Genomic DNA, 23641 nt, shown 5'->3' on the forward strand with positions numbered 1-23641 from the left:
ATCCTACTATGGCGAAGGCGGTGCTCATGAATATTAATTAGGTTTTGCCGACGTTCCTTGTTTATTTTCTCGGAGCGTCCAGTCACGTAACGCGATTGCTATTCATAACTCATTCCTTTGAGTCAATACGCCCCCTTTTCCACCAATCACAGAGGAGCACTCCGCGAGCGTCCCGTTACGTCATGAATATTCATGAGCCCGGTTGATTCGCATCCTGGTGTGGATTGATCGCCACGTCGCCACAGTGGAGTCTCTTCACACACACACACTCACATTGATGAGGTCTGTGCGCGTCTGGAGAGGAATGCGGTGAAGTTTCCTCTGCTCATCATGGTGAAGGTGAGGACAAATCTGCATCTCATTTCATATGATAAACACTTTATGAAAGTGTTCTTCGGAGCGATATTGCATCTTTCAGAAATATTATTTAAAGTCGCATTTGAGAGATGCATCATGCACAAGCAGAAAACACACCAACAGGAGTGTGTTTGAAATTTTAACATAAAGAAAATGAAGTTTCAATGTATCGACATTCTGGAATCATCGCACTAATAATGATAGTAATTTCACATGTGATCTCCTGTTTAGTGTTCCTGCATCTCACCTGCAGTTTCGATTTTTAAAATGTGTATAAATTGATTCATTAGTAAACTTTGTGAATATTATTATTTCCCTGATTTAGAGTGTGAATTCAGAAGTTCCGTCCAGGAGTGAAACATATGGAGGACAAGAGGAACACACAGACACAGGTACGAGTCTTCATAACTCATAATCATCTGATCACAACACACACACACACACACACACACACACACACACACACACATCATCTACTCTATTCATTTTTACATGTGTGAAGATTTAGCTTCCATCTGGAGATCATCATGTAACTACAGTTTATTTAGTTCACACACACACACACACACACACACACACACACACACACACACACACACACGCTCTCGTGAGATGATGTGAGATTTGCTGTTGGCTATTTCAGTGTTTGTGTGACTCGTTGGGGAATAACACACTTCTCCTGCGAGGCGTTCCTGCGCACTGGGGATTCATGCTTGCTTTCGGACTAAATGTTTTTTGATGATGCAAGAGATGCATAAACGTTTACATGCGACACACATCACCAGGAAATATGAAATCTGCTCATATTTCACCCGGTTCGGTTTTACTTCTGGTTATTAATGTTAAATGTTTTGTGCATTACTATTATAAAAAAAAATTGTCTGCCATTTATATTTCTTTTTTTAATTGCAAATCTTAAGAATTAAGACACAAAAGTTCGGTGCATTATTTGAACTAAGCGACGTTTCCTTCAATCGCCAGCAGATGGCGGTAAGGAGTTTTATGCAAGAGATGCATAATAAACGTTTGCATGCTACACACGTCACCAATTTCAATCCGTTTTTGTTTTTTTCTGGTTATTAATGTTAAATGTTTTCTTATAACTGAGCGCTGTTCCTCTAATCGCCAGCAGAGGGCGGTAAGGACCTCGCGACGGCTCCGCCCGGGATGATCTGGCGGGTGACGGGTGTAGTGAGGGGCGTGGTCGGAGCCACAGTTGGCGGAGTCTCCTGGCTGGGCGGGAAAAGTTACGAAATCACCAAATCGGCTGTGACCGCAGTCCCCTCGGTGGGCGTCGGCCTAGTGAAGGGCGGAGTCTCGGCTGTGGCAGGGGGCGTGTCCTCGATGGGCTCGACGGTAGCCAATAAAGTCACAGGAAAGAGGAAAGACAAATCAGAGTGAAACCAAGGATCACAATGGAGATTACAACTAAAGTTGGTTTGTCGACCGCCATTAAATGGTAGATTATAGCGAGAACACGTTACAGAGACGTTGACGATGTTTTCGACCAATCAACATCCGAGACGAAGAGTTTTGTGTACGTCATACTGTGTTGTAACTGCATAATCAGTTTGATGTTTGATACTGTCGGGTTTTTCTCAAATCATCTCAGATCTGCGACCAAAGACACGATTATCGGTGACGCTTTCGAACGTTAATTTACGTTTTTCTCTAGACTGTTAACAGACTTCTCCTGCGATGTTATCGGTTGGATTGTGTGTTTATAAATGTCTGTTTTTATTATTTGAATTTAATAAAGTCATGTAAAAGATGTTGGGGAAAGTGTTTTCAATGATAACTTTGCATAAGTTTGATCAGTTATGAGCAGATATTGCACTCTACGAAAATACACAATTTTAGCTACGCTAGTAAAATTTTTACCGTCAAAAAGCAAATCGTAATAATGGAAGCTTGTTTCCGCTTTAGAGAAAATGCCATCGCGCAACTTCATCTCGTAATTCAGACTAAATTGCGAAGAAAAAAAGTCAGAATTGTGAGTGAAATTCGCAATTACTTTTTAAAATAATTTAATGTACTCTTTTTAAGTATGTTGCAGAAGTCTGAGGAGAATCTTGATTTTGATTTGGTTAATTGGTTAAATTATTGACTGTAATATCTTAACAAGCTAATCAAGTAGCTTAGGTATATTTATGTAACAGCTATTTATTATTTATGCACAGAGTGATATTTTAGCAGGCTAATCAACTATCTGAAATGTATGTAGCAGCAGCAACACATGATAGCTTGGTATGCTAATCAGCTTGCCATGTTACTAATGAAAATGTACTAAATTGGATGTGATAGGTTAGCAGGTTAACCAGTGAACTTGCTAACTGAAATCTATGTAGTAACTTGAAGACGTTTGGATAGCTTAGCATGCTAATCAGTTACGTTACTAACAAAAATGTATGTAGTGACAAACACATTGTGATAGGTTAGCAGGCTAATTGGTGAACTTGCAAACTGAAATTTATGTTGTAACTCGAACACTTTCCGATAGCTTAGCTGGCTAATCGCCGATCGGTTATGTTACTAAATTTTATGTAGTTACTTGAACACGTTTTGATAGCTTAACATGGTAATCAGCTATCTTACCTACTAAAATGTATGTAGTAACAAACACGTTGTGATAGGTTAGCAGGCTAATCGGTGAACTTGCGAACTTAAATTTATGTATTGATCAGGCAATGCTAGCCGATTATTTGATTGTCAGCCATAAAAATTGACTACATTTATTTTACGTTAACTGAACACGGAAATGTTTAAATAGCTTTTAATATTTATTACCTTTATATCACTGCAGGCAGGTCAGCCTCAGTCACATGAGCAAAACAAATCACTTAACGTGTATATTTAAGTTGAAGAATGTACGATCTGAAATGCTAGCAGCTAACTCTTTACGAGATCTAAATCTATACAATAAGAGACATACAACACTCAATTTGTTAAAATATTTTTTATTAGCTGAATGATGAAGTACCACATGCAGACTAAGAAACAAATGCTGGTATGATATACATGTACTGTATATTTAAAATTCGAAACAGCTATGATAATTCTGTAGAAAAACACCGGCAGTAAAAATGTACAGCTACATCAGATACTGCTGTCATATACAAAATACTTGAAGACGTGGAGATGGAAGCGTGGATGAAAATAACAGGTGACAATAATGTACAGCGAGCGATGGAAGATCGATGACGTAAACTGTGCAAAAAACACTTAAACGTTATAATAACGAACGTTTTTCATCTCCAACGACATCTAAACAAAAGAGAGTCGTTGAGACAGAAGATGGGACAATCCTTCATCCGTCATACAGTTACAAGTAGTTTGGACCCAAACGTGTTCGACTCCGGGACCATGTGACTCACATCGCCATGGAAACAGATGCAGGTATGTACAGGTGAGAACACTGGATCCATCTAAATGTCGCGCAAATGTGGTTTTGGATAAAATCGATGAAAACGGGTTTCTCATTTGGCGACAAAAATGTGTCGGCCAATAAGAATTTAGTTCATGTGTTCGTCAAAGTACAATATAAATCCTGAGCTATCAAAACATTTAGACGAACATTTGTTTGACTCTAGCAAACAAGACCGTTCACATAGCGTTTTGGTGTGAATGGTCACGACAGTATTTACATCTGATTTTTAAAATCAATACTTGGAATAAATAAATAAACATTATAATTTTGCCCCCTTTTAAAAGTTAAAATTACTTCTAGGCCACAATCTGACTGGATCAGCCGTTTAATCGTTTTTTTAAGTACTCCGAATGTTTGTGCTTAACACGCGAGGGAAATTTTACGATCAGTCAGTGGGTGGGGCTTAGGAAGAGAAGGCCACTCCCCCTGCGTCTTCCCGCCTCTTCTGGAAAAGAAACAGGAATTGATATCTGAGCGTTTCTACTATTTTAAGTTAGCAAAACATCGTTAGTTTGAAACTCTGACGAACCTCATAATCTTTTAGTTGCGCTGAAGAGGAGGGGCCATTATCACTATGGGAACCGTTATGCTCCGCCTCCCTTTCTCTCTTTCCAGTCCCGCCCCCGACCAGCCAACTCGAACGCCCTAAAGCGAATCAACATCAAACTTTATTCGCAAACCATTGAAGTTCCAAAACATCCCATATATCATGCACATGTTTTTTACCTGGTTGTTGTGGGACGGCGAACTCGTGGCCGTGGTTCGTGTAGGGTGACGTACGGTGGCCTGCAGGGGACAAACACAAAAACATTTTCAGCAAACCTTCACAAAAGGTCATCGAATAAACCAAAGGACTTGTTGCTGGACTCACCGAGGGAGTGTCGGTATTTGGAGGCTTGTTTCGGACCGGTCTGCTCTCTCCTGACCCCTGCTGGACACACAGAGCATTACAGCGCACTGACGTTAGCTCAAACACACTTATGTGATGTTGACGTCTGATTGTAAACACTTACGTTGAGTTGGCGAGCTGCTCTGCATCCTCCGACGCTCAGGGGGTGCTGTTGCCCCTCGGGCGTCGTTTACACCCACGTCCTCCCTGTTGTTGGATGGAACCGCGGCGAGAAGGCCTGACGGGTGAAAGAAAACGAGGGGCAGTTTTACACACACATCTTAACAGATAATCACACGTACAGCCTACTTTCTGTTTATGTGTTTTGTATTGACGGTATCGTCTTACTGGGTTTTGTTCTGTTCTGGGTTTTGTTAAGTAAACCTAATTTCTTAATTTATCTTTGTAAAGAAACCTCATTGTTTAACTGGCTACTCTCTGCTGTTTCAGACGACGACATCATTTCCTGTCGGTGCAATACACAACCTCACCACTAGATGCCGAACTACACACTGCACCTTTAAAAAAAGGATCAAATGTAGCAGTAGGTAAACATCTCTTACTGAGTCCACGGTATCTGGAGAGCTGCTGGTAGATCTGCCTCATCCTCTCGATGTTCAGGCGACTGGCCTCCGCGTGGTTCACCATCGGTTTGGGATAGTCCACGCCGATCACGCATTTAGCGGCGAGCTGCACGTCTTCCGGCGCGTTCCAGGGGTCGTATATGTACTTGGCTGGAAAATCTCGGAGGACAGGTAAGTAACGTCTGGAATCAAAGGGAGAGATTAACATCACAACCTCCACAACACCAGACGCCCAGATAAAACTGAGGCTTTCAGCAGAGTGTGAATCTGAACTGACTCGGTTCTTTTGAAGTGCGAATCAGAACTGAATCAGGTCTTTTGAAATGTGAATCTGAACTGAATCAGCTCCTTTGAGTGTGAATATGATCTGACTCAGTTCTTTTTACTGTGAACATGATCTGAATCAGTTCTTTTTAGTGTGAATCTGATCTGAATTAACTCCTTTGAGTGTGAATCTGATCTTACTCAGTTCTTTTGACGTGTGAATCTGAACTGACTCATTTCTTTTTAGTGTGAATATGAACTAAATCAGCTCTTTTGAGTGTGAATATGATCTGAATCAGCTCCATTGAGTGTGAATCTGAAGTGAATCAGCTCCTTTGAGAGTAAATATGATCTAACTCAGTTCTTTTGAAGTGTGAATATGATCTGAATCCGTTCTTTTTAGTGTTAATCTGATCTGAGTCAACTCCTTTGAGTGTGAATCTGATCTGACTCAGTTCTTTTGAAGTGTGAATCTGAACTGACTCATTTCCTTTTAGTGTGAATCTGAATTGAAACAGCTCCTTTGAGTGTGAATATGATCTGACACAGTTCTTTTTACTGTGAATATGATCTGAATCAGCTCTTTTAAATGTGTGAATCTGATCTGATTCAGTTCTTTTTAGTGTGAATCTGAACTGACTCAGTTCTTTTAAGTGTGAATCTGAACTGAATCAGTTCTTTTTGGTGTGAATATGATCTGAATCAGTTCTTTTTAGTGTGAATCTGAACTGAATCAGCTACTTTGAGTGTAAATATGATCTGATTCAGCTCTTTTGAGTGTGAATCTGAACTGAATCAGCTCTTTTGAGTGTGAATATGATCTGAATCAGCTCCATTGAGTGTGAATCTGAACTGAATCAGCCCCTTTTGAGTGTAAATATGATCTGACTCAGTTCTTTTTAGTGTGAGTCTGAACTGACTCAGTTCTTTTTAGTGTGAATATGATCTGAATCAGCTCTTTCGAATGTGAATCTGAACCGAATCAGCTCCTTTGAGTGTAAATATGATCTGAATCAGCTCTTCTGAGTGTGAATCTGATCTGAATCAGCTCCTTTGAGTGTGAATCTGATCAGAATCAGCTCTTCTGAGTGTGAATCTGAACTGAATCAGCTCCTTTGAGTGTGAATCTGATCAGAATCAGCTCTTCTGAGTGTGAATCTGATCTGAATCAGCTCTTCTGAGTGTGAATCTGAAATTCACAGGCATAAGAAAAATAATATTTGTTTCTTTTTGAATTCAGATTATTTTTCTTACCCCCTCGGCAGATAATTTTGTTTTAATTTTAATTAAACTCAATTTAGATCCCAAGACATAATATCTTATGGCATTTTACACATCAAGTGAATGCTTCTTGATCTAAGATATTTGGACTGGAAAGGACAAAAACACTACATGTGCAGCGGTGTGTGTTCCCACCTGATGAAGTCTCCGTTGGGGTCGATCCTCCGGCCGAATCCCACGGGACAGTAGCAGTGGAAGAACTGCTGGAAGAAGGAGCTGCAGGAGTGGCAGAGCCAGCTCCCCGCGTTCACACTCCAGTCCGCGTCCAGCAGGAGCTCCTCGAACACCTGACACGACACACACCGCGGCGCTATTACACACCCGCAGGGCTTGTACATCTTTAGCAGAGACGCTGTTATCCAAAGAACAAATCAGCGCTGGCGAATCACTAGACCAGTTAGGGTTCATTCGATTTTGTTAAACATAAGTTTACAAGTGGTTCATTAATACAAAGAAATGAAGAGCCACAAACCTGTATATCAAACATCAAAACAGAACACAACTCTATATTTCAAACCCTAGAGATACCCAGAATGCCCCTCAGCGCACCTTCATGCCCTCCTCCCAGCTGATCCACAGGTCCCCCCGGGTCAGGAAGCAGGCGACGGCGTGGCGAGCCAGGTGATGGATCCAGCCCTCCTGCCGCAGCTGGGTCATGATGGCGTCCACCCAGGGGAACCCGGTGCGGGCCTCCGCCCACTTGGCCAGCGCCTCGGCGTTGCGGTCCCACGGGATGCGGATGCAGATGGGGTTTCCCTCCATGCGGTCGAAGCGCGGGTTATTGGTGGCGGCCGTGTAGAAGAACTCTCTCCACAAGAGCTTGTCGTACAGAGAGATGGGCGGGTTGGCGTTCTTCTTCACCTGTAAACACAGAGTCCGTCATGACCCATGCGGATTATGATGTCACTTCTCTAGTGTGTAAGGGAGCGAGTGTGCACCTTCTTGTAGAGCTGAGTGAGCTTGAGGTGGAACAGGCGGCAGGACAGGCAGCCGAAGCGCAGGTACGGACTCAAGCCCAGCGGACTCGCCAGCAGAGGACTCGAGTTCTGCTTCGGGCGCTCGAAGTTCTCCTGCCACGCCTGTGAGAGAGAGAGAGAGAGAGATTTACGTCTGGGGTGTGTGTGTGTGTTTGATGGGTAGGTTTAGGGGTCGGATTAGTGTGTGTGACGTCGTACCGCGGTGGAATCGGGTCCCAGGTGTCGGTCCATGCGTCTCAGAGCCTCTGATTCTCCCCCGGGCCACACGGCAGGAGCCAAACCCTCAGTGTCGAACCCTAACACAAACACTCCCATCATGCACTGCTCTGACCACACTGTGTGTGTGTGTGTGTGTGTGTGAGTGAGTGTGTGTTACCCAGCTCCTCCAGCAGGGGGACGCCGTATTTCTCCGTGTGGTCGTTGCCGACGGGCGTCACACAGTTTCCCATCAGCCCCAGTGTGGGCGGGTCCAGCGGGGGCTCTGGCGGCTCGAGGCTGCTCGCTAGCGACTGGAAGCGCTTGAACGTTAGCGGAGGCTGACCGCCGTTCAGCTCGATGATCCTGACAGCCAATCAGACAACAGCGTCAGTCAGATTCAGTGATGAGTCACTTAAAGGGATAGTTCTCCCAAAAATGGAAATTAGCCGCTGATTTCTACTTTCAGCACTTTCATGGACACACACACACACACACATTTACTGCCATTATAAAGCTTGGAAGAGCCAGGACATGTTTAATATAACTCTGATTGTGTTCGTCTGAAAGTTTTCCCTTTAAGGTTCTCACCGGTCGAGGTCGTAGAGTGTGTGTGAGATCTTCACGATGACCTCCACCCCCGCCTCAGACGCCAGCTTCTTTATAGCAGCGTCTCGTTCCTTCCCGAACGGCTCCGAGTCGCACTCGAACGTCAGTCGCGACACCTTCCACTCCTGACACACACACACACACGTCACATGTTTACCCCTCGCCCTAAAAATGACCTTTAGCCTTAAAATTAAACTAACACGTGTTTTTTTTTTTTTGTCCAGAAAACTTTTTGATAATATTTTTTCATTTTGAATGCACATTTGTTAGAGATTTTTATTATTTTTGATTTTATTTACCTTTCAATTTAATCAATAAATAGTAATTTTAGGACATTCCTCACATTCTTTTTAAAATAACTAAAAATAATCTAATATTTTCAGGGTAACTAAAGGCCGGTGCACCGGCTTGGGCCCGTCATGGCTGCTTTTTTTTTTTTTTTTTTACTTTCAACCATAAAACTTTAATTTTTCATGAGAAAACATTTTTTTGCTCTGTTTTTCTGAATTAACGAGTTAATTTTTTATGGAATTTTTTTTGCTGTTTTTCTGAATTAATGAGTTAATTTTTTGTGAGAAAAAAAATATTTTGCTCTGTTTTTCTGAATTAACGAGTTAATTTTTCATGGAATTTTTTTTTTGATCTGTTTTTCTGAATTAACTCGTTAATTTAGAAAAACAGAGCAAAAACTTTTTTTCTCACAAAAAATTAACTGTTAATTCAGAAAAACAGAGCAAAAACTTTTTTTCTCATGAAAAATTAACTCATTAATTCAGAAAAACAGCAAAAAAAATTCCATGAAAAATAACTCATTAATTCAGAAAAACAGCAAAAAAAAATTCCATGAAAAATTAACTCGTTAATTCAGAAAAACAGAGCAAAAACTTTTTTTTCTCATGAAAAATTAACTCGTTAATTCAGAAAAACAGAGTAGATTTTTTTTCTTCAAGTGAATGCAATACGCCTCCGTACAAGTGCAACACCTCCAATGAACCAAATATTTGTATACGGGTCAAAATGACCAGAGGGAAGGATGAGGGTCACACAAAAGGTATAGACCTTTTTATCAAAAGGTTAGCATGATCGCGGCGGAGTTAGCCGTACCTTGAAGAGCCGCGGGAAGATGTTGGCCGGCTGACCGCGGATCACGAACAGGCGAGAGTTGAGTTTACGAAGACTAGAGTCCAGATCCTCCAAACACTGCAGCAGAAACCTGGAACAACACACACACACAGGACATGAGTAACAACAAAAATGACAGCGTGTCAACGTGAGGAAAGTAGGCCGTTGCTGTGGAAACCGGTTTCCTGACGTGAACACACCGTACAGAAACCATGACAGCACAACATGAACACAGCGAGTGTGAACACACTGTTTAACAGTTCATAAGACATAATAACTGAATGTAACTCCACTCTCAGACACACAGATGTGAGAGATGGAGACTCATCATAACTGACACACACCCAAACAAACACAGTGTGTGTCTTCTGTACAGCCACCAGAGGGCAGCACCATCATCCCTCTGATGACAGTCTTCTGATAATCATAATGACAATTCATAAAAACTGTGTGTGTGTCCCTCACCTCCACCTGTTGACGCCCAGGTTGGAGGCCCCGGCGAACCAGGGGTCCAGGAAGTAAACGCAGCGCAGTGATTGGGCGCCGCGCAGGGCCTCCAGCAGGGCCGGGTTGTCATGGAGACGGAGGCCCTTGCGGAACCAGTGGACCGAGTTGACGGAGGACATGATCGGATCTCCCCTGAAACATCAACACACACACAGACACATTTACAGATCTGAAATATTATTACAATCAGTAACACATTACATTAATAATACTAGAAGGCTGTTTATTAGTATTATAATAGTTAATAATAATTAAAGTTTCATTCATAACTATTATTATTATTATTGACACATTAAATTAATTAAAAGTGTTATTAATTGAATGTATTGATGATGATGATAATTATTGATAATAATAATTGTTGAAGGCTGTTGTATTGTATTAATAATAACATTAATAAATAATTCAAGCTGTGTTAATTTAATTATTATTAATAATAATTATGCTACTAATACTACTAATACTATGCTACTAATAACATCAATACATTTTTAAATAATATTTCACCTTTAATTACTTTTTACAAAACAAAAGGATAGAAGGCATTGCATACATGTATCAGCACTTTATCATATAATTTTGAAATGTCTAATAATCGGACCCTCAGTCATTCAATCGAGTCACTTACATCATCAGACATCACAAAAACATTATAGATAAACACAAGGTTTAGGTTTAAATACAGATGTATGTGTTTTTAACAAATGGGTCATGCTGTCGGTTTTTATGTAACCTTATGTCGTTTATATTCGATAAATTCAGACTGTGAGAGCAGACTTACCTGAGGCGGCACCAATGCAGTGCAGTGACTTTATCTGAGTCCCAGTGATATTTTCATGATGGTTTTAATAAATATATCCGCGGAATATCTCAGATTCCTAAACTCCAGTCACACAGAACTGGGACAAAACAGTTTCATAACGTTTCGGCAAACTGCGCATGCGCCAACCCCGGTGAGCACAGATACTCACAAACTAGATCTCCCCCACCGCTTAATATATAAGGTTCTAAGCGTTGTAAAGATAGATAAGCAACTATGAATCTCTCAATATTTATGTTACCGCGTAAATACCGACCGAAAGCCTGTTTGATATTAATTGTATAATACTGAGCATTTAAAACGATGTTTCGATCTATAGTTTTAATTCTATGCTGCCTGTGCGCTATCCCGATAGGTCACACTGCTCGTGGCCCACATATAGAGGCCGCTCATTGGTCTGCATTAAAGTGACGTCAAAGAATCCCTCTCACGTTTATGCGGCGTGGATGTACATAGCTTTACGAGTAACATCGAATGATTTTGAACATTAAATACGGTTTAGAAGGATTTTAGAATTCAGTCCCGCCGTTCAGTTGGCATTTTTGTGCACCAACGATGGTGTAACAACCGAATTTCCGAGGGTCCCTTACCCCGCCTTCTTGCGTGATCTGCTCTCTGATTGGTCACGTCCCCAGAATCCCGGATAATCACGGGCGCAACTCCACGGGCCGCCATTTTGGATCCGAACGCGCTGTTTCAGAACACCACTGGAAAATACTGTTGAACAGCAGGAATAGTTGCCTTCTAACGGAAAATTCGAGACTCTTAGCTTTTTATCATAACAATCTTATTACATCAAATAAAATAATAATTCGTCATTATGTTGAAAGATTAACTTATAAGATATTATTTTTTAAACTAACATTATTTGATAAAACACTGTCGTAGTTTAAATGAGGAACTGATTGAATGAGGTTTTGTGACAAATAAAGTGCAAACAAGCTTTGGAAAATATTCTACATATTTAATAAATGTTCCAGCTGCCTTTGCTTGCCAACAGTTAATAATAATTATATATATATATATATATATATATATATATATATATATATATATATATATATATATATATATATATATATATATATGTAGCACGCGCACAATAACCCCCTGTTATAATAATTTTCAAGAAAAAATCAAGCCTTTTTATTATAGCTTAGCTTTAATGACAAAGTATCATTAGTCTATTAAATAAGAGCAACGCGAAAAGTATTTTTTTATATAAAGAATGATTGGTGAAAGATAATTTATGGAAAGCGTAGCGCTATTGGTATTTAGGTGCAAACTCTAAACAATTATTTCTCGGTTTTCTGGTGTTTTTGTTCAGGCGCTCCGCGGGGCACTTTGTTTTGGGGTCCTTCCTCGCAGCTCCGCGCCAGTCGCGCTGCAGTCGCTCATCGGGAATGCTGTAATATTGTCAGTTTCTGCAGATTTTTCGTTCATATTTTAATTTCCCCGGTCGCTGCTCTCTGAGCGTGTGTTCGTGTAGCAGCAGAGATGAATCTGGAGCTGCTCGGTGAGATCTGCTCTTTCTGCGTCTGTTAGCTCAGCGCTAACTCCTGCTAGCCGTCTTTTAATGTTTATAAACATTCAATGGAAACTACTTAGCAACTTATCGATTATTATTGTAGCTAATATTTATATGAAGCTTGTTCTTTCGGGACTCCTTAATCTATGTCTGTTATTATATGCACCTTTCAGCTCTGATCTTAAATGAACTGTCAGATTGATAAACAGTGGTGTACTATTGTAGTTATGCAGATTATGTAAATTAATTTGATGGAAATGTTGATGTAAAATAATTACCGTTGTTTTCTACTTTACAGAGTCGTTCGGGCAGAATTATCCAGAGGTACAGCAACAATATATACGTTATATATTTACACTTTAATACATCTTATAAACTTATATGTAGATATAGTGTGCTGTCTGGTTAGATGAAGACTTATATATATATATATATATATATCATGTGTGTGTGTGCAGGAGGCCGATGGCACCCTGGACTGCATCAGCATGGCTCTGACCTGCACCTTTAACCGCTGGGGAACTCTCCTCGCCGTCGGCTGCAACGACGGACGCATCGTCATCTGGGACTTTCTGACGCGAGGAATCGCCAAAATCATCAGCGCACACATACACCCCGTCTGCTCACTCAGGTACACACATACACACACCCCGTCTGCTCACTCAGGTACACACATACACTCACTCTCTCAGTGGTTGATCAGTGTGTGTTGTGCTTCAGCTGGAGCAGAGATGGACATAAGCTGGTCAGCGCCTCCACTGATAACATCGTGTCCCAGTGGGACGTCCTGACGGGAGACTGTGACCAGCGCTTCCGCTTCCCGTCGCCCATCCTCAAGCTGCAGTACCACCCCAGAGACATGTGAGTGACATCACTTCCTCTCCCACCACCCCCAACTTTGTGTGAGACAAGTCTGGTCCCTGTCGTGTTCATAAGCCCCGCCCTCTGCACTGCATAAATTAAATTAGACTAATCCTGATTAAAGCTACAAACGTTCTTCAGTCAAGAGCAGTGAGTGATTTTCTCTGTTCCCTTTGTGCTTTGATTAACTTTACTGACAGAACGCTTTATTGGCCGCTGGCCCTTTAAGAGCAGCCGCTGCTGACAGGGTCTCACACTTCATAAACGACATTTTGGCATAATTGAGTGTGTTATTGTTACTGACGCACGCGTCGGGACATTCACAAACCATGAATGGTTTAAAGCATTCGCACGAATAAGAGCGGGATCGTACGTGCTTTTGTTATTATTTTAGCCTCATAGTCGTCCATCTTTTTTACAGTGTTTGATGTGTGTGTGTTTCAGGGATAAAGTGCTGGTGTGTCCGATGAAGTCTGCGCCGGTCCTGCTCACGCTGTCCGACTCCAAACACGTGGTTCTGCCCGTCGACGACGACTCGGACCTGAACGTGGTGGCGGCCTTCGACCGGCGCGGGGAATACATCTATACTGGGAACGCCAAAGGGAAGGTCAGAGGTCACTCTGTGTGTGTGTGTGTGTGTGTGTGTGTTGATGAGTCAGAGCTTCACGTGTTTGTCCTGTTGCAGATTCTGGTGCTCAACACCGACACACAGGACCTGGTGGCCTCGTTCCGAGTGACGACGGGAACCAGCAACACCACCGCCATCAAATCCATCGAGTTCGCACGCAAGGGCAGGTCAGAGGTCACACACTCACAGATCACTAAACCAGAAGTAGTGAATAATGATATCACTATCATCAGTTTCGGGACTTTTATTTTGACAGCTTACAGACTTTTATTTTTTAAAGCACACAGACTTTTAATTTGACAGCTTTCACACTTTTAATTTTGACAGCGCACAGACATTTATTTTTACAGCTGATGGCCAGCTTACGGACTTTTGACAGTTTATGCACTTATTTTGACAGCTTACGGCTTATTTTGACAACTTATGGACTTATTTTGACAGCACACAGACTTTTGATTTCAAGAGCATACAGACTTTTATTTTGACAGCTTACGACTTTTATTTTGACAACTTATGGACTTATTTTGACAGCACACAGACCTTTTGATTTCAAGAGCACACAGACTTTTATTTTGACAGCTTACGACTTTTATTTTGACAACTTATGGACTTATTTTGACAGCACACAGACTTTTGATTTCAAGAGCACACAGACTTTTATTTTGACAGCTTACGACTTTTATTTTGACAACTTATGGACTTATTTTGACAGCACACAGACTTTTGATTTCAAGAGCGCACAGACTTTTATGTTGACAGCTTACGACTTTTATTTTGACAACTAATAGACTTTTTTTGACAGCACACAGACTTTTGATTTCAAGAGCGCACAGACTCTTTTTTTTGACAGCTTATGACTTTTATTTTGACAACTTATGGATTTATTTTGACAGCGCACAGACTTTTATTTTGACAGTTTATGGACTTATTTTGACAGCGCACAGACTTTTGATTTCAAGAGCGCACAGACTTTTATTTTGACAGCTTACGGACTTTTAGTACGTAACAGTAGTGTGTTTTGAGTGATGAGTGCTCCTGATGTCAGCAGCTGTTTCCTCATCAACACGGCGGACCGCATCATCCGCGTTTACGACGGCCGAGAGATCCTGACCTGCGGCAGAGACGGGGAACCAGAGCCCATGCAGAAGCTGCAGGACCTCGTCAACAGGTGTGTGTGTGTGTGTGTGTGTAGGTTCAGGGGTCGGGTTAGTGTGTGTGTGTGTGCTCTGACGTGTCTCTGCCCGCAGGACTCCGTGGAAGCGCTGCTGCTTCTCTGGCGACGGCGAGTACATCGTGGCGGGGTCGGCCCGTCAGCACGCGCTCTACATCTGGGAGAAGAGCATCGGGAACCTGGTGAAGATCCTGCACGGCACTCGCGGAGAACTGCTGCTGGACGTGGCGGTGAGACACACACACACGTGATCTAATGTTAGTCATGCGTCTCGTTAAGTGTTTCCCGCGTGAGGTGTTGTGTTGTATGTTGCCGTGACGTTCACGCGCACATGGAGAATGCGAGCGCTGTGTGTTCCGTCAAAATAAAAGTCACAACAACAGTTCCTGCAGGCGCTGCGAACGCAACCAGGTCAACGCTCCTACGTGAACCATCAGTTCTCGGGTCAACACCCTGGCGGCTCGTTCTTAGAACTCCCCGGTGCCAAAGCCCCTAGTGTGAGACGACACTGAACACTGTGTGTGTGTGTGTGTGTGTGTGTTTACAGTGGCATCCCGTGCGGCCCATCATCGCCTCCATCTCCAGCGGTGTGGTGTCCATATGGGCTCAGAACCAAGTGGTGAGCAATCATACATTTTTTTTTTCCCCCATATTGATTAATCACGTTTATTTTAATGTTTGCAAAGTACATTTTACGAGAATTTTCCTGTACATTTAGGAAAGTTTTGCAAGTTGTCAACTTTATTTTGACATCACCCGTACTTTTATTTTACTCTTGGTTTGACAGCGCCCAGACTTAAATTGGACTTTTATTTTGGCAGTTCCAGAACTTTTATTGTGACATCACCCGTACTTTTATTTTACTCTTGGTTTGACAGCGCCCAGACTTATATTGGACTTTTATTTTGGCAGTTCCCGAACTTTTATTTTGACATCACCCTTACTTTTATTTTACTCTTGGTTTGACAGCGCCCAGACTTATATTGGACTTTTATTTTGGCAGTTCCAGAACTTTTATTTTGACATCACCCGTACTTTTATTTTACTCTTGGTTTGACAGCGCCCAGACTTATATTGGACTTTTATTTTGACATCACCCGTACTTTTATTTTACTCTTGGTTTGACAGCGCCCAGACTTTTATTTTGGCAGTTCCAGAACTTTTATTTTGACATCACCTGTACTTTTATTGGACTTTTATTTTGACAGTGCCAGAACTTATATTTTGACATCACACCTGTACTTATTTTAGTTTTATTTTGACAGCGTCCGTGTTCTCATTGGACTTTTATTTTGATAGTGCCACACCGAGCTCCCGTGCATCAAAATAAAAGTCCTGCTTCCGCCAGTTATCAGTCAAACAGAAAAAAAAAAATGTATCGGCTACTGCCGATAATTAAAAAATGCTCAGGTGATGTGTCAGCTGACCTCTAGTACACGAGCGATCTAAACTCGCACACTTGTTAGGGTGCAGCCCACGCCGACTGAGAAGCTGACGGTGTGTGTGTTTGAGCAGGAGAACTGGAGCGCGTTTGCACCGGACTTTAAAGAGCTGGACGAGAACGTGGAGTATGAGGAGAGAGAGTCTGAGTTTGACATCGAGGACGAGGACAAGAGTGAACCGGAACAGACAGGTACACACACACACACACACACACTTAAATGTATTAATTTAAGCAATGTAATAATTAAATGCAGAAACAATGAACTCATTAAAGTAGTGAACACATTTAGAAAACTGTAGCATTGGTGCATGTTGGTTCAGAGATGACACTGACCGCGCGTGTGTGTGTGTGTGTGTCAGGAGCCGACGCCGCAGAGGACGAGGAGGTGGACGTCACGTCGGTCGACCCCATCCAGGCGTTCTGCAGCAGGTCAGAAACGAAATATTTTTGAAATGCAATTCGCTAAACTTCACGATATTTGTAATATCATAGTTACAAGTGCTCGTTTATTCATAATGTTTAATTAAGTTGACAAAATAACTATTTCTCGCAGTGTATTGCGTCTGAAATGTGATGAGTTAGCGGTTAGCGCCTGTGTTTTAACGGCGCGTGTGTTTGCAGTGACGAGGAGCTGGAGGACTATAAAGCGCTGCTGTATCTGCCCATCGCTCCGGAGGTGGAGGACCCCGAGGAGAACCCGTTCGGCCCTCCTCCTGAAGCCGCGGGTCAGACCGCTACGCCCGACGACGGCTCCGCGCACAGCGGCCCCGCGGACAAGAAACAGCGGCAGCCGTCAGCGGACGGAGCGCCGCCCAAGAAGAAGATCCGCACCACCACCATCGAGCTGCAGGGCGTCCCGAGCGACGGTGAGCGCTAGTGTGAACGCTACGCCCGCTCATAACGAACACCAGCCTTTATTTTTGTTATGAAATTAAATTTGAATATAGCGCAGTATGTGGCTTGCTGAGACCGTGAAGATGGAGGTTAAGCCGCCTTTCCACTGCACACGACAAACGACCGCCGTCGGACCGATGGAGAGTCGTACGGAAGCTGCGGGGAGTTCCGATCATATGCGTGTGCGGAAAATTCGGATCCGTTTTGAGCTTTGGATCCGTTGAAATATCTGAACGTCTGCGGCTAGACCGTATGCGACCGGCTAACCGGAAGTGATGTATTCTAATAAAAACTATGAGCGCAAGGCTAGAATTACCAATATTTTAACTCTTTAATGTTTTTCTGTAAACGCTCGCTCTGTAAAATGTTGGTTATAATTAACTATAGCAGAAAAAATATTTTATAATTATAAAACCAATATTTATACTACTATATTTTTATTTGAGATGAATTGAGGGTAATTAGTTTTATATATTCATGCATGCATTACATTTATTAAAATCGTTAATTTTACCATTGTGAATATCCTAGGGTAACGGTTGCTTCACGACTAATTTCAAAGTTCCGTGTGACTGACACTAGGGGGCGAAATGCGACAATCGTATGCGAATGTCGTGTGCAGTGGAAAGGCGGCTTTACACTATAACGGATAGCTGTCGAATTATATTACAGTGTTAGTTCACAATATCAACACTGCCTTTGACATCTGCGAATAATCATGAGCACTGCGCGATACGCAGTCGAAACACGGCGCGGGCGTCTTTGAAGGGAATTGACTCTCTTTAGAAAAGTTTCTAGTTATTTTCATTCAATCTTTCCCGATAAAGCAGTGTTTATGAGCGCTGCTTTGTGTACAGCCGTTACCGGGGAAACCGCTTTGTGTACAGCCGTTAGCGGGGAAACCACTTTGTGTACAGCCATTACCGGGGAAACCGCTTTGTGTACAGCCGTTACCGGGGGAAACCGCTTTGTGTACAGCCGTTACCGGGGAAACCACTTTGTGTACAGCCGTTACCGGGGAAACCGATTTGTGTACAGCCGTTACCGGGGAAACCGCTTTGTGTACAGCCGTTACCGGGGAAACCGCTTTGTGTACAGCCGTTACCGGGGAAACCACTTTGTGTACAGCCGTTACCGGGGAAACCGCTTTGTGTACAGCCGTTACCGGGGGAAACCGCTTTGTGTACAGCCGTTACCGGGGAAACCGCTTTGTGTACAGCCGTTACCGGGGAAACCGCTTTGTGTACAGCCGTTACCGGGGAAACCACTTTGTGTACAGCTGTTACCGGGGAAACCGCTGTTTCTGCCTGCTCCTACAGCGCCTCCTGCTGGACATCTTTATAAACACTGCAGACCTGTATAAATAAATACTTGTGTGGATTTTTCCGCAATATTCACTGATGACAGTAAAATAGGGCATTCCGAGTCCATTTCCTCTCTCACTCTGTAGAACATGTGGTTAACACACAGTCATGCTCGAAAAAACAAAAGAAAACACCGTCATATACTGTGAAAGCGGTATAATTTTGAAAAATACGGTGATGTGAATTTTTGGTTATGGCTCCTAGTACAAGTGAGCGCCATCAGGCCACACCTCTGACCTCTGACCTTTGTGTTTCTCTCAGAGGTTCATCCCTTACTGGGCGTGAAGGGCGACAGTAAGTCGAAGAAGAAGGCGGCGGGCCGACCCAAGGGATCTAAAGGTAAAGACAAAGACTCTCCGTTCAGACCCAAAGTCTGCCGGGACAGAGCAGAGGGGCTGGGGACGCCAGGTAAGACCCCGCTGCGACCTTTGACCCGCGGCTTGAGCTCAGCTGTGATTGGCCGCATCTACTTCCTGCTTGCCTTCCTGTCCTTCCTGCTCTGACCCCTGTGCTGTTTACACAATAACGCATGTGTGTGCGATCGAATATTTGGGGTCTACTTCCTCTGTGACATTCCCATGATGCAACACTGTGATGTACTAAAACTCGTCCAAACTAGATGCTAAACAAAAACCAGAGTGATATTGATATTACTACGGAAACTTGTTTTAAACGTGACACTTTTAGCTGTAAAAATGTGTCTTTAAGAGATTTTACCTCATTTTTAGTAATAATAATGTAGTTTTAATGCTTTTCGCTAAATAAATTTTGAACTTCATCCTATAATTTCACACTATTTTTAATATTAACAGTTTTAAATGTCCATTTTTATTTGTGCATATTATTAATTCTGTTTATTTTGCGAAATTTCGCATTTTTTTTATCGCTTTTGTTTGTTCATATTGTTTAATCTCTTCAGAGTCAATCTTCACAGTGACAGAATGAGAGATTTCCATAATTCATTCCCATGAAACAATATTTTATTTATTCTGTTATTTGTAACGTAGTTTTTATCACTACGACATCTTTAACTGTGAATGATTCAGATTTAAAAGTGAATCTTTAAGAGACGAGCGAATCGTATGTTCAAATACAGTCCTTTCAGCATGATTCACAAGTCGTTTGGTAAAAATCAGTTCAATGGAGTCATATGTTTGTGGATTGGATTATCGATTCAGCAATGAAATTTTAGTATTATTAATATACTATTATAGTCTTTATTAATAGCTTTTATTTTTATTCGTTTTTTTTTCTATTGTCATTTTATATTAACAAGTTGTTCTATTTCAACCTTAAACAATTTTCGCTTAGTAGCTAAGGAAACATGTCAATTTTTCATTTAAAATGTATATTTTATTTCAGCTTTATTTTAACTAAGCATTTTTTAATGTTCAGATTGTTCGTATCTTGTAGCACAAACGATTCGCTTGCGATTTAATATATGCAAATTTCCCTCATAAATGGATCAATATGAGCTTTAGTTTTGCATTGCTTTGTCGCTTCGCTCTTTGGGCCTTTACGTTAACCTGAAGGATTTTAACAATGCGTTTTTATTTATAAAAGTATTAATTTGACGTGTTTAGATGTTAAATTTGACCAAACGAATGCTGTTCTTTCAGGAAATCTTGTTTCGTCGGTGTACAAGCCGCATGAGGTGCAGGGATTGGACTGATTGGACACCGGCGCCCCCTGTCGGTGTGGATGAATGAGGCTCTTTTATATGAACTCTACGGACTGGAATTGAGTTGCATTATTACAGAAGGACGTTACAGTCTGAAGCCCGTCTGCTTCGTTTCCTTGCTTAGAGAGTGAAGAAGAGGGAAGCATGTATTTTTATTTAGAGTAGGTCGATCTGTCTCTGTGTTTAAGCACTAGTTGGGTCATATACTCAGTCGGATATATTTGTTTTGTTTTTTTCTGTGAGATCCTTAGACTGGTCGTGTTTTTTTATATACAAATTAAACCAGTTTGTTTTTTGAGACTGTGGTTTCTGTCTATAATGTGTTTTGATACAAATGTTTTCAATAGAATCAAGAACATAAATCAACTTTGTTCGCATTTCGCAAATGTTTTTGTTTGTTTTTTTTTAGTTTGGAAATTTGTTGTTAAATCCAGTTCATTTTAACATTCACAAAATGGATTTAAAATTCAGTTAAATTTAATTTCAGATGTTTTATTCGTTTTAGTTTAACGTTTAAGTCTGTTCACATTGTTTAATCAAGTTTATTTAGACATTTACCATTTTTTTAAATATAAAATTTGTATTTTTGTAAATATCTCAAATGTGTTTTTGTTTCATCTAGTTTATTTTAACATTCGCAAAATACATTTTACGTTAATTTGCGTTATTTTTAACATCATAATTTATTTTTTGGGTTAATATTTTTTAGTTTTTATATTTTTGTTTGTTAATATTTAATATGTTTTTTTTAATGTAAGTGTTTTGTTACCAATGTTTTAGAGGAATCAAGAACATCAACCTTGTTCGCATTTCTTCCGATCTTGAGGTGAATCAACCGCCTCCATTTTGTGTCTCTGCATTACCCGCGTCCATCCAGCAGGTGGCGTCAGTGGTGCTTGCAGGAAAGAGAGGGAGCAAGAAAGACATTTTTCTGTTATTCGGTTCCATTTTGTGCTTTTCTACTCTACTGTTGGATTCCATTTTGTTCTTTATTCTTAAACATTTATTTTGAAGTGGTCAGATTAAAAATCTGAGCTATGTCAGTGGAGATCCAAGAAACACTCAACTTAAGTGAAAAATCTTCTGTTATGTGGTAATCACGGTTCAGTTTCCCATTGAAACCATGATTGAAACGCAAAAATATCATATTACAAATTTGGTAAATGTATCTAAATTGTAATAAATATTAATTAGGATAATGTTTGTCAAATAATATTGGGGCAAAAAACTGGTCAAGCAAGAAAATGGTCAAGTTGCCGAAAATATTAAAAAGTTCGTGTGGTTAAAGTGTGTGGGAACACTGATTGCAATTTGCTCAGAGAATTAGTTTTGACAGATTTCACTTATGAACGCCAACTTCAATAAGGACCAAAAAACACTTGAAGTAGCTAATTAAAATCTCATCTTTATTACAACCACATGTACATCATATTCCAAGAAAATGGTTTCTAAAAGTGGAAACGAGCAAAATCCAATGAGAGAGAGGCAGAGTTCCGTTAATAGCGCACGTCTCATCCGTTCAAATCCATTATTCACAGCGTTTGACTCACGGTGAAAAGGACGTCACGTGATTCACCTCAGAAAGGGCGGGAGAGCGAGATGCGTCGCAGAGAGTCACAGTTGTGAGGAAAAAATTGTAAACACTCCAGTGCTCGTGCACCAAAAATAGTGCAGGTGGAAAAGATCCTGATTTTCTGCTCAAAATACAGATCAGCAAACATCCCACGTTGACAGGTAACTCTGAAAATACTTCATCCTCTACTTTGGAGACTAATTAGGTCTCACTTATGAAACGGGAGCAGGATGAAAATGTGTAAAGGCCCGTTCACACCAAAAACGACAACGATAACTATAACGATATTACTGTCCACACCAACGTTCTGTTTATTATAAGTGTGTGCTGAAGTTTTATCAGCCGTTTTAAATGTTCAGCTCTTAAAAGCACGATAGATTCTGATTGGCTGTTAATGTTTTTATCCTAGATTGGCTGGAAAAAAGTGGTTTAACAAGAGTGATTCCATTCCTCTGTGGGCATGTATTATTTTAAATTAGAATTCTTTATCTTTAGTTAACGTCTTTGGTGTGAACAATCTTGAATCATTCAGAAAATCATGTCAATAGGCTTTATGCCGTGCGTCACGTGACCAAACCGGAAAACGGGTCTCATCGCATCCGCTTGTCAGAGAAAGTGTTAACGGCCTTAAGAACTGACTACGATATCTATGAATATTTAAGGTAATCAGCTAACCTACCTAGTTCACTTTGTTATTGGCGTTTTATTTCTTTTAAATATCCAAACGTTACTGTGAAGAATAAAAAATATAAAACGTTTAAATATCAATCTGCACATGTGAGGGATATTGGTTATGCTAATCTTTGCACGCTCCTTTTAAGTTATCTTGAGTAAAACCGCAAAAAATTTCATGAAGCACATACAAAAGACCTGGACCAGAAGCGATGCGACCTGTTTTACAGAGAATGCGGAAGTAAGTTGTGCATAAAACCTATTGTTGCATTTCTGTAGATCGAGAGCCTAAGTCCCGCCCCTCCGCTTCCGGCTCATGGAACCTTATTTCTGAAAAAATATGAATGGTAGTCAATGGCGAGAGACAACTTATCTTTTTATTCCGTCTGAACTTTCCCCTTTATTACACATATGATGTTTGTCAATTTAAAAGATAATTCTGAAAGTCAAAAACGTCGCAGTTTGTCTTAAAACAGAAGAGTAACATTTAGTTTTATTTGAAAATCGCTTAATGAACTACATCTCCCGTCCCGGGAAGCGAAACAACAAGCAAGATCCGCTGCTCGTGTGTGTACAGTCTGGTACAAAACACTCAGGCATGACGGCGTAATGTTACGATTATAACGCAAGTCTATAGAAACAATGACAGACATTAGCCTCAGTAAAGTTAGCCTCATTCATGAAAATGTGCACCTTTGGGATTTGTAGTCTTTGTAATTACGTATTTTCACAGTCTTATACCTCAACGGTTTCACATCAAACTGTGACTTTCTTTACTTTAAAATCTATCTTT

The 23641-nt window shown here is 41.1% G+C and overlaps 3 protein-coding genes across 7 annotated transcripts; 2 read left to right on the forward strand and 1 right to left on the reverse strand.

The window, feature by feature from the left end:
• The first annotated feature begins 231 nt into the window (after window positions 1-231).
• On the forward strand, window positions 232-2128 carry LOC120486282 (transmembrane protein 263-B). Of its 2 annotated transcripts, none has more exons than XM_039682212.2 (3): window positions 232-339; window positions 683-749; window positions 1487-2128. In XM_039682212.2, the coding sequence occupies exons 1-3, from the start codon at window positions 331-333 to the stop codon at window positions 1756-1758; spliced, it is 348 nt and encodes a 115-aa protein (XP_039538146.1). In that variant the 5' UTR covers window positions 232-330; the 3' UTR covers window positions 1759-2128. The 2 variants fall into 2 exon arrangements, with proteins under 2 accessions (XP_039538146.1, XP_039538147.1); XM_039682213.2 differs by having other exon boundaries at window positions 1490-2128.
• A 1837-nt stretch (window positions 2129-3965) lies between these two features.
• cry3b (cryptochrome circadian regulator 3b) lies at window positions 3966-11140 on the reverse strand. 3 transcript variants are annotated; one of them, XM_039682555.2, is made up of 15 exons: window positions 10994-11140; window positions 10171-10344; window positions 9688-9796; window positions 8566-8708; window positions 8156-8340; window positions 7978-8075; window positions 7741-7881; window positions 7352-7663; window positions 6938-7089; window positions 5237-5439; window positions 4798-4911; window positions 4656-4712; window positions 4511-4570; window positions 4314-4429; window positions 3966-4229 (listed from the first exon to the last, which is right to left on the reverse strand). In XM_039682555.2, the coding sequence occupies exons 2-15, from the start codon at window positions 10329-10331 to the stop codon at window positions 4188-4190; spliced, it is 1893 nt and encodes a 630-aa protein (XP_039538489.1). In that variant the 5' UTR covers window positions 10332-10344; window positions 10994-11140; the 3' UTR covers window positions 3966-4187. The 3 variants fall into 3 exon arrangements, with proteins under 3 accessions (XP_039538489.1, XP_039538488.1, XP_039538490.1); XM_039682554.2 differs by having other exon boundaries at window positions 4656-4715; XM_039682556.2 differs by having other exon boundaries at window positions 4073-4226; window positions 4656-4715.
• Window positions 11141-12380: 1240 nt separating this feature from the next.
• rbbp5 (retinoblastoma binding protein 5) lies at window positions 12381-20901 on the forward strand. 2 transcript variants are annotated; one of them, XM_039682848.2, is made up of 14 exons: window positions 12381-12548; window positions 12859-12884; window positions 13019-13191; window positions 13281-13421; window positions 13866-14028; window positions 14107-14216; window positions 15098-15217; window positions 15297-15450; window positions 15768-15839; window positions 16736-16853; window positions 17024-17093; window positions 17286-17530; window positions 19184-19330; window positions 20542-20901. In XM_039682848.2, exons 1-14 carry the CDS (start codon window positions 12530-12532, stop codon window positions 20592-20594), a joined length of 1611 nt encoding a protein of 536 aa, XP_039538782.1. In that variant the 5' UTR covers window positions 12381-12529; the 3' UTR covers window positions 20595-20901. The 2 variants fall into 2 exon arrangements, with proteins under 2 accessions (XP_039538782.1, XP_039538783.1); XM_039682849.2 differs by having other exon boundaries at window positions 19184-19261.
• Window positions 20902-23641: the final 2740 nt, after the last annotated feature.

Source organism: Pimephales promelas, chromosome 2 (assembly GCF_988280905.1).
Source record: "Pimephales promelas chromosome 2, fPimPro1.hap1.1, whole genome shotgun sequence".
Taxonomy (NCBI): domain Eukaryota; kingdom Metazoa; phylum Chordata; class Actinopteri; order Cypriniformes; family Leuciscidae; genus Pimephales; species Pimephales promelas.

Excerpts from the sequence above, each read along its gene's own strand:
- LOC120486282 (XM_039682212.2), top strand. Across the intron at positions 750-1,486 it reads AGAGGAACACACAGACACAG|CAGAGGGCGGTAAGGACCTC; the intron begins GTACGAGTCTTC and ends TCTAATCGCCAG.
- cry3b (XM_039682554.2), bottom strand. The coding sequence starts at position 10,331 with ATGTCCTCCGTCAACTCGGTCCACTGGTTCCGCAAGGGCCTCCGTCTC. Across the intron at positions 8,341-8,565 it reads ACACTCTACGACCTCGACCG|GATCATCGAGCTGAACGGCG; the intron begins GTGAGAACCTTA and ends ATTGGCTGTCAG. Across the intron at positions 5,440-6,937 it reads CCCAACGGAGACTTCATCAG|ACGTTACTTACCTGTCCTCC; the intron begins GTGGGAACACAC and ends CTTTGATTCCAG.
- rbbp5 (XM_039682848.2), top strand. Across the intron at positions 12,885-13,018 it reads TCGGGCAGAATTATCCAGAG|GAGGCCGATGGCACCCTGGA; the intron begins GTACAGCAACAA and ends GTGTGTGTGCAG. Across the intron at positions 15,840-16,735 it reads TATGGGCTCAGAACCAAGTG|GAGAACTGGAGCGCGTTTGC; the intron begins GTGAGCAATCAT and ends GTGTTTGAGCAG.